General features: G+C 40.8%; 1 protein-coding gene across 2 annotated transcripts; it reads right to left on the bottom strand.

Moving 5' to 3' along the window:
- Positions 1-1,232: 1,232 nt before the first annotated feature.
- On the bottom strand, positions 1,233-8,222 carry srsf5a (serine and arginine rich splicing factor 5a). Of its 2 annotated transcripts, none has more exons than XM_066694912.1 (8): positions 8,143-8,222; positions 6,823-6,956; positions 6,655-6,725; positions 6,337-6,468; positions 5,939-6,008; positions 3,676-3,749; positions 3,318-3,425; positions 1,233-3,195 (listed from the first exon to the last, which is right to left on the bottom strand). In XM_066694912.1, exons 2-8 carry the CDS (start codon positions 6,946-6,948, stop codon positions 2,925-2,927), a joined length of 852 nt encoding a protein of 283 aa, XP_066551009.1. In that variant the 5' UTR covers positions 6,949-6,956; positions 8,143-8,222; the 3' UTR covers positions 1,233-2,924. The 2 variants fall into 2 exon arrangements, with proteins under 2 accessions (XP_066551009.1, XP_066551010.1); XM_066694913.1 differs by having other exon boundaries at positions 1,233-3,192.
- Between the last annotated feature and the right edge of the window lie 2,624 nt (positions 8,223-10,846).

Raw genomic sequence — 10,846 nt, 5'->3', positions numbered from 1 at the left:
TTTCTTGCTCAGTGCGGTTTATATAAGGGGGCGTGAATCAGTTTAATTTGGCAGTCATTGGTGTAGGATTATTATCCTGCACATGCAAAGCAGTAAAAGCAACTTTAGAGCACAGTCCAGCATGTGGGATGTTTACAGTAGTCACAGAAACTTTGCTTAACTGCTTTACCAGCATCAAAATCAGCAGTATATTTACAATACGCTTCACCAGCGCATTACTCACCGGTTGGGATCTGTTGTGCCAGTGCTAATGATAATCTATGCCCGGACCCTGGATGCTTTCTAGCAGTTTGTAGAGCCTGCACTGGCTTAACGCTCAGAAAAGCAATGCTACACTGGGATAATTTCCTTGGTGATTGCACACCATTCAGTATTATAGTTACACTGGAAATTCAATGTTGTTCCCTATTGTTAATGCTGGATAAATTCAATAACATGCATGGAAAGAAGTGTTCAAAGCTCCGTTAGGACGGGTTCTGAATAAGTGATCACAGCCCCACCTGGTGGCCCTCACTAAGAGATGCTTTAATTTAAATTTCACCATTCAAACATCCTTCAATTGCATTTCTTTTAGATCCTACACAAACCTGATTTTCAGCCTTTACATAAGTAGACACTGGATGGCCCCAACCTGTTAAACACTTTCTCCAATCTTGCTCAGCTACTGTCTTAACCTCACTAAATGGCAACCAGTCCTCGATAAAATTAACCTTGGGTAAAAGGGTATTCATTCATGCTTTGGTGTTCAAGCACGCACCACCTGAATACAGCTTTGTGCCAGGAAGGACTGGCGTTTTTAGAAGGTTAACAGGGTGAAGATCGAATTCAGACTGAGGTGTGGTCAAAACAAAAGGGTCTTAAATGAGTGTCATACCACACAACTAGCCTTACAGGGGTGGGGGTTAGACCTGTCCAACAGTATTTCCTTACCAACTAGTCACTGTCTCCAGAGTTAATATGCAAGCACAATTCCTCACTTGGCAAATTCATAGAACAGACATGGAGTTGATCATTTGCACAGCAGTTAACCAGTTAGTAGTCTCTGCCCCCCACTGCAAGTCCTGTCAAGAGAATCTAGCAAAGTGCACTGGTTACCATTTCTGGTCATTAATAGTAAAAGTAAATTGTATTTAATACAGGAAGGGAAGCAATGACAAACTAGGTGAAAATAAGTTTACATTTGGACTATCCCCCCCAGGAACTAATGTATAGAAAATACAAAAGACAAGGAATTTGTATTGATAATCAGCTTTTATTTAAGTAATAAATCTGCTTCACAGTAAACAGTTTAAATACTCAACATTTGACATCTTAACATTTACCTGCTCACCACCAGCAGGTTTAACAGGTTACTTCCTTGCAGTTATGTTAAGCACGGGCAGTGGAAGAATTCAAACTACAAACTGAGACAGTTGCACACACAAAAATAAAACCTTTACAACAGAAGGCAATTTCTATTCCATGGCAAGAGAAATGTTTAAGAAGTTTGAGGCCACTTGATTGCAGTGACAGACCACCTGCAAGCCTCGAGTTTAAAAAAACAAAAACAAAACAGAAAACCTTGCTTCACGAATGCACGATAGCTTCTGAACCACTTCCGTGGAAAAGCACTGCACATCAAGTAATGGTAATCTGAAGAAATGCATTCTTGGGCTAATTGACCTGGAGGTTTTTTACATCACCAGTCAAAAAGCTGAATTGGAGCATTGATACAGACAACACACTGCAAGTAAGTCAATTGAAAAAGGATTTTGGAACAAAGACCTGATCATGTATGCTCAAAACTGACTATGACGTGTCTGCCTTGTACAAGCACCAATGAGAATTGCTTGGATGTAAGTGCATAATCCCTTAGCCACTGCTCAACCTGCTCACCGCCCTCCTTCCCCTCCCAGGTGTACATTTCTCAATATAGCAATATAGCCTTCTGGACTTCCAAGAGGAAAAGGGATTAAAAATGTCAAAAATAGCCTCTTTAAAATGCTGGACAATTAATTTTTGTACAAACCTTTATCACAAGGATTTCTCATAAATTAAAAGGAAAACTAATGCAACTCACCCATTAGATGGCTTTGCACACAAAATCAGTAATTTTTTGGGGGGAACTTCAGCTTGCATAAATACAGATAGTGTTAGAATTCAAAAGGGGTAAAAGTGATCCTTAAAGTAAAAATAAAATTGGTCCACAATTTCACAACAAAGGGATGATAGTGACCTTACGGTAAGTTCTACTAAAACAGGAAAATACTGCATCTTCAAAATCATTCCCAAATCCACAACAGACCACAATCTTCAATCCACCTCACCCCATCTCACTGCTTCCCCAAGTGGAGCTAATTAAAAGCCTCAACAAGTGAAAAGCTTACCTACCTGTATGTATAGACAATATAAAAACTATTCATAGAAAATTCCTGGTTGCCATTAGTTTTGCACGACTACTTCCAATGCAGAAACAGGATTAACAAAATCCTGGATGTCACCAGAAAAGAGGGGTAGGAAAAAAAAAAAAAAAACTAAAATTTAGGATTAGATGTCTAATATACAAGTTTTTCCTTTTAATAATGTGGAAGTCACAGGCCCTTGTAGAAAACCGGGCCGATACAAATACCATCAATGAGCTTTGTCTTCGGATGGTTGACGATTCTCAAAAGGAGGAAAAAAATAATAATTATAAAAGGTTGGTTAACCGCAGTCTGATCATAAAGAACTGAAGGAAATTTGGGGACTGCAAAGGGAAAGATATTGTACTTTCGCAGCTGCAAAAAAAACCACCAACCTATGACTTTCCCCTTTAAAGGAATAGAAAGTTTATGCAGAATTTGAGGGCACCAGCCTCCAGTTTGGTTCCTCTGTATTTTACATCAAAAACCACAGGCAGATTGTTAAGCAAACCAGACTGCAGCCATGTTTCTAGGAGTCACGAATCAGTGCTGGCTCTCGACGGACAGCGAGCGGGACCGGGACACCCTTTTCTGGGGCGGGGGAGAGCGGGACCTGGAGTTGGAGCGGGAGGGGGAGCGAGGGGCAGGGGGTCGGCCCACGGGCTTCCTGTCAGGGGTGCGGCTGACGGAGCGCGAGCGTGTGCGGCTGCGGTTGCGGCTCCGGCTGCGGCTCAGGGACTTGGAGCGACTCCTGGAGCGAGAGCGGCTGCGGGAACGGGTGTAGCTGCGAGAGCGGGACCGACTCCTGCTCCTGCTGGGACAAGACAAGAGGAAAGCGCATTAGGCTTGGAATAACCTTTTTTCCATATGGTTTGAAGATCAAGGTAAGCTCACGTATTACAGAAACGTCTCAATCCTGTAGAACTTCATACGTACTTCCTCTTGCGATCCTCAATGAGTTTCAGCTTGCGTCCATTCAGCTCTGTCCCATCTAGTTTATCAATGGCATTCTTCATGTCACTGTGAGAGGCAAACTCAACCACACTGGAAATGGAAGGAACAGAAAATCAGTTCAATCAAGGATGACTAAATGTATATTAACAGTCCTATAGCATATTTGTTTGTGCAAAAGACAAGGACTGTGGTATTTAACTTCAGTTTCTTTCAAAACAATGGGATTATTAAGGTTCCTAGGTCCAAGAAAACCTGCACAGATGGCACCATATGGAGATCTAGCCTTCCCTCACTCAATTGGCTCATAAATTTCAAGCTCATTTGGGACAGGAGAACTCACCCTTCATTCTTGTTGGATCTGTGTGCGTCCACAAATGTGACCTCTCCGACTTTTCTCATCATATCTTTCAGGTCCTGCGTTATAAACGAAATGTAAAGTTAAGACATCCATCGAGGAAAGGAAATTGAGTCAATGAACATGTAAAATTGAGTAACCTGTACCCAACATATTCACTGTGGACAGAAATCCCATCTAAAACCTATAAGAGCGACCAGTCTGTAGTTCTATTACAAACTGTGTGGTTATTTGAAAGCGAGAACTCAAAATGCGGTTATAGATCCGGAGGGAGAGCGGTAGATGGACAAACCCTCCAGAACAGCGCTGCTGAATTAATTGGACAACCTGCCACCTTGACCACAGGCAGAGCTGGGTGTGATGGATTTAGACTTGACCCAGATGGTCAAGCTCAGACTAATAATTCTCAGAAGCCACCCTCAGAAGTAAGGTTAAGGCTCACAATGGCCTTATATTCAGTACTGTCCAACAAGGATATTCGAAATGTTACAGCACTGGTTTGGAGAGAAAGTATGTACTGTGAGGAGAGCACATTTCCTTAAAAATGTAACAGCTGGACAGTGCCAAAGAAATTCTTGATTTCTCCAATTTAAATTTTTCCATTGCAAGAAAAACCTTAAAAGCACAATCGACGGTCTCCACCAAATCCAGTCCAGATTTAGGGAGGTGCGTCTATTAAAGATGGTTTGGCTTGAATGCTTAAGACTTAGATGTGGGGGAGAAATAAAATCAGATCAAATAGTTCTGAATGAAAACCATACCCTTTATTGATGTATAAAAAGAATTTAGCAAGCTGATTAAAATATCAAGTGAGCTATATAGATTTCCTTGGTTGTGGATTTGTTTCAGAATTAGTGCCTTTAGGCTTTTTACTAACATACTGTACATTGTACATTATCTTTAAATGAAACTAAATCTAATTAACACGTTTCCCTTGATAATATACATGTATCCTGAGCCTGATCTGGTATTTTTCCACTTGCAGCAAACTCCCTTAAAACTGCTCTGATGAACTATTAGCTAAGAGATTTGAATGTCTGGATTGGTGTAAAATTAGTCCCTAGTGCTCAGTAAAACCTACAGCCCACCCCACCTCCCACCCTATTAACTACCATTAGCCCCAACCCACTTACAAGCCCAATCACATTAGCTTTGTGCTACTTACCGTTCAGAACCCAGGCAGACCTTAAGCAAAGAGCCACTTGTCCAAATAGCAAATCGAACCAATGCAGTGAATAGCCTTTCAGAAAGGACCTTGGCCTTGGGGTCTCGGAATCCGACTTCCACAAGTAAGGAACCACCAGAGCGAGGGGGCGTCAATTGTTAACACCCCCCCTTCCGTCAGCCAACAGAAAAAGAACCAAACGGGGAGGGGGAAAAACTGCAGGCAGGGAAGCCAGACCACAGACCCTCCAGATTGCAGCTATGGACCTCCTAAGGCTGACCTGCGCTAGACCACTTTCACCCGCTACGGGGCCCAGCCAAGATATAGACCACCGGCAACTGTGTGTAGGGAGAGGCACCAAATGGACACTATTCAGAACACACACCAGCAGAGGGCGCTAATCACATTAGACACCCTCCCCCCGGGGGACATCCCTGTAAGGGGGAGAGGGGGGCATGCAACTCCGCACAAGTGATACCAGATAAGAGCAGCTGTTAAAAAAAAGAAGGTTTAAGATGTACTTGGTTAGAACCTTTGTGAAAATCAAAGATTTTACTTTATATAGATAAAAATAGGAACAGGATTAAAGAAATCTTCAATGTATAGCACCCAATTGAATTATCGATTCCATTAATAAGTGATTTTATGAGACTAGACGTCAGTTTTAGTAGCTTGATTTATGGGAAAAGCAAGTTACTCTGAACTAGGGGCAGTTTTTTTGGTATTGGCAGCTGAGACCAAGCAACAAAGGAAGCATCCACTGTTGAATGGTGGTACATGGACCACCTCTCTCCAGCCTGATAAAGGCTAGAGGATGTGAATCTGCAAACTGATTTCATGTAGTGGTTTCTTGAGGGTGGTAGTCATGTTTAACCCACACAGATGTACCTTTCATTACCTGTTACAGGTACTTGGAAGAAATACGAGTACTGAGTAAAATTTGTTCCACCCCTGCTGTTTGAGACAAACATGCATTTTATTAACGGGATGACAGCTGCTTGATGCTACAAAAAGTTGTTTAAACAGTAAAAATGATTCTGAAAGTGTAAAGGGAAAGGAAAAAGAAAAAAGGAGGGATCTCACCTGCCAACTTATCCGTGAAGAGAGGTTTTCAACAATGATTCTGTGTTCCGTACGTACAGGGGGCCCATACCTGAAATCAAAGTGAATCAAAGATGAGAGTCTCATTTTATAGTAATCTAATCTAAGAGCTGGTGCAAAAATAAGTTACCAGTGTAAGCTTTTCACCTAAAATGCATAGTAACAATTTGACAGACTTCACTTCTCTAATCTAGATTACCCAATCTAGGAAGAGGTAGTTTCCCCTTCAAGCACTGAATATGACTTAGCAAAAACATTCATAGAAATAAACTGAGAAATGAGAATCATGCTTTAGGAACACGAGATCTGATCTAATGTGTGTTCTGAATTCAGTTTCTCATGTCTAAAGTAGAGGTCTATCAAGATGAAAAGTTCCTGACCTTGATCCGCTACTGCGAGACTGGCGATAGCTGCTGAAGCGAGGGGAGAACCTGCCACCACCTCCACCCCCTCCAGCTCCTGCTCCTCCTCCCCCCCTCCCTCTTCGGGAACGGGCATGCTCTATGGTGACCCTAAACAGAGAGAGACCATCAGTACAGCACAATCCAGTGGGGTTTGGATTAGTTCATGTAACTATGGCATTAAAGAACACAAAAACAATTCACATACCACAATCATTTATTTCACTTCATACAAAACTATGATATTGCCCATTTTAAGAGCCATTTTCATGCAAAACATACAGATTAAAAGAATACCTTTCACTGCAGAGCTCCTTTCCATTCAACTCATAAACTGCATCATCAGCATCTCTATGGTCATCAAATTCCTGCAAAATTGGGACAGACATAACATCTGAATGGTTAGATAAGCATTCCTTGTATGAATATTGAGAATATTAAAGGGCACCATGAAATAGACCTTACCACAAACCCAAAGCCATTCTTCAGGTTGATTTCCCGGATCCTGCCATATCCTTTGAAGAACTTCTCTACATCCCTCTCTCTGGCATGGGGGCTCAGGCGCCCAATGAACACACGGCATCCACTCATGGTTGGCACTGTGAAAATAGTTAAAATGTTATTAGGGTGTGCAAAATTGGGACAAAAAAATAAAATCTATGCATAATGATAATGAACACAGCTTTACTATTTTTCTGGGATTTTGCATAGGAATATAGCTGTATTTTTATTTCTCATGTCCATATTAAAAGCACTACATTTGTTCAACCTCTCACAAAAATTACATTGAAAAATTACAACTAGCGAAAACCCCTTGGTCCAAGGTTGCTACTTTTTTTTAGGACAATCCGTAATCACTCAATTTGTTTAAAATACAAAGGGTATGTGTAAGTTAGGAAGATTAAATAAGGTGCATAGGAAGATAAGTTAAACAAAGGGTAGATTACACAGACTGTACGGTTATCGACAAAAAAGTAAGGAGAAATTTAAAAATGTACCACAAAAAGCGGCACAGCTTCTATGTCGGTTATTTTCAGTCATGTTTAGATCAAGATGCAAGACGTGTGCACAGGATGTAACAGTCAACACCCTGGATAGAGAGCCCGATGTAGACTACTAGGCCACGTTTACTTCCAACGCGGTGAAGGCTTGGGCCTACATAAAAACACACTAGGCCCAAAATAGCCATGCGAGCCTTGCCAAAAACCTTATCTTTCCGATCACGACCACAGCTCAATAAACGTGCTGCGATTGCACAGGCTTTGCACAGCCTAAATATAAAGCGATCGATACACGGTGCATATACGCTGCATGTGATTAAAAAATTATCCTATTGTCACTTTATCCGAAATAAATAACATTATATACGTCATTTTGTACCTTTGACCTAGTAACCTAGTTTTCGAGACGTAAACCACCGAGTTTGCTCCGTGCAATCCTTTGCATTTCGGCGATTATTTACTTGTTAAGCTATTACTAAACCTAACCGTCGGTAAATGTAGATAGGCAACGCATTTCGACGCGGATATGTAAAGCCTATATACAGTGCGTTATAGCAGGTGGTGACACCACGGCTCAGTTCAGCAGTACGTTACAATAAAACAAAGAAACAAAACCGAAAAAAAAACGTTTGAATAATCACTTTTGAATAGTCCTCGAATAAGCACGGTTCAACAAACCTTTTTTTCCTTTTACTTATAATGCACAGGAACTGAAATAAATAACCCAAAAATTCGACACAAAATGGCCTACTTTACACAACCTCGGTCCCCGAAAACAACCCACCTGCTTCTTGTCGAAAGTCTGGCAGAAAATGGCGACGATTCCAGCAGCAAGAAAGCGGAAATATGTGTCGAGGGATAAGACCCGGAGGAGGAGGTTCTGAGGGCGGGGCCTGGAGGAGGCGTGGACCGCAGCCAGCCAATCGGTGAGCACGGAGCTTCTGAACAGCATCCGGGAACTCATCAACATATCACACGTCGGAAGTCCTTTACTTTATGGTTGCAGCAAAGAGGAGCGTTTGTAATAATGTGTGCTCCATTTAAGCACTGTCTGCTGGTCGTAGGATTTTATTCCAAATCTTAGACGTCTGCCCTCTTTGTAGTTATTGAAGAACGATTATAGAAAAGGGATTGTAGTTAAGGGCTTACTATATATAATTGTGCTATAATTTAACTGGGTAGACACCAACAATGCCATGGTGTGACAGAAAGCCACACCACTGCAGTCCTTTTTGTATTTTTATATTAAGCCTTGACTTGTTTAATTACCAAACATTTCCAGACCTGATCTTGGTCCTGGAGCCCCAGTCCAGTTATTTGAAGGTCACCCTAAATCACAATTTCAAAAGAAGGGGAATGCACAGGTGTAGCATGTGGAACCAGAGCCCCTGCTCGGATTTGGACCGCCGTCTGTAACACACCTCCGAGCTCCCACTCTGCACAACCTCTGCAACAGAGTGACACAGCCACTACACCAAAAGACCTGTCCCCTGACATGAGGGATTTGTACACTCTTCTATGTTGAGAAAGGGATTATGTTAACAAAATGAACTAATACACTATGAGCCCCATTACACATATTAATTATTAATCAGTTAAGCCAAAGTAAGTGCAGGCTCACCTAATAAGAATATATATATAGATATATTTGCTGTAACAATTTAATTATTTACAACCATGTTTGTGGGTGATTACTTATGCATTCAATTATTTTATGTTTTGTATTTGTAATTAATTTAGAACAATTAAAAAAAATGTTTATTATATTTTTCATTTTGAGATTATGGACATTTTCTGGCAAAAACTTCTGATTAAATTCATTCTGATGTCATGTTGTAACACAATGAAATGTGGAATTGTCCAAGGGGGATGAATACTTTTGAGAGGCACTGTATAAAACATGCTGCACTGGTCTTTGGTCTATGGTTCACGTAGACATTTCTTTTTAGTTTGGTGTTTCAAGAAACCAATATTTTGTATGTTGCAGCAAAATTAACAATATAGGTGGGTTTCCTGGACACAAAATGAGTGTCAAGTCATCAAAGAGTCTCTCACAGTTGACATCATAGTGATTGCTTCAGATAATTAACCATTTCTGTTGAGTGTGTACAACGGACTAGTAAGATACACACTAATGTTACGCACTGTTTACCAGGAGTTTGAATTTCATAACATATCTGTGTGTGAGAATCTTGTGAATTTGAAAGGGATATCCCATTCATAAGACTGTATTTTCATTATTCAGAACCATGCTGATGTCTTTGAATCTTACAACATGTCAGGATTACTATTGGAAATCAATAATCACACTCAGAGGGAGCCTATAGGTCATTTCCATAAGGACCCATTTCTTAATGGTATTGTGTTCCCTGGAGGACAAGCTTACTTCCTTTGCACATTTTCCAATTCATTGCTTAGGCAGTTTTGTGCAGTGGATTATACCAGTCCTGTGAGCAGGAGGGGAGTTCATCTGCAAGGCCCAAGGTCAAGGAAGAGACATGCAACCCCAAGGCAGCGACCTCCCTGCAGATTCAGTGGGGGAATCTAATTCTAAGTTCACAAGACACTGATGAAAACCCAAAGAGAAGAAGTGCTGTTTTGCGAAGAAGGCTGTCTGTTATGGAAGATTTAAGATGTTTCCTTTTCCCTGTCACCCCAGGTCAGTTATGAAGCCAACCAGCAATCCAGCTGAGGACCACATGCTATTGCATTTGATGCATGCCCTTGTTGCAGTCTGTTTGTTTTTATGTAACTATACAGGATCCCATGTGTTAAACAAGAGCATAAAAAATAACAGCAGAACAATAGAAAGACTGATATAGACAATAGTTCAGTGTAAATTAGTCATAGGCATAGGACACAGATAGACAACACTTCTTTTATTATTTTGTTTAGAACAAGGAGATGTCAAAGAAATCTGCTAGGACAACAAGATGTCTAAAAAGACAGTAGAAATCTTATGTGTACCACACTTGGGAGTCTTATCAAAATTTGTGAGCCCATGTTTCAGGGAGGCTTAGACTGCAGTGTTCAGAGAAATATCTGATATTTATCAGCTTCTGAGATGCTGTGTCACATTCCAAGTGTCTTCCATTACAGCGCCAGAAAAATATTTTATCATACTGATTTATAGTAAGTATACTCTCCCTGTGTTATTGCTGATCATTGTATTTGATCTCATGGGTTAGGACTGTGATGCAGTGTGACTGGGAGAATATCGATCACTTTCTTCCATTATCATCTGCATTGATAATTCACCACACCTCTCAGATTATTATTCTTTGTTAATACTGAGAAAAACAATGTAACAACGTCAAATAAGTGACAGGCTAATGTAGAAGTGCCTTTAAGACAATAATTAAAAATGTGAATCTCTTAAAAATTGAGCCGTTGGAACATTGACGTATAATTCAATCTAAAATGTAACTGCTGCAGAAGCAGATCAGACAAGCCAGTGCGTAGATGGCATTTGGGCTGTGCCACCATTT

Source organism: Amia ocellicauda, chromosome 21, assembly GCF_036373705.1.
Source record: "Amia ocellicauda isolate fAmiCal2 chromosome 21, fAmiCal2.hap1, whole genome shotgun sequence".
In the NCBI taxonomy this organism is placed as follows: Eukaryota; Metazoa; Chordata; class Actinopteri; order Amiiformes; family Amiidae; genus Amia; species Amia ocellicauda.
This window is presented reverse-complemented; position numbering and strand designations above follow the sequence as displayed.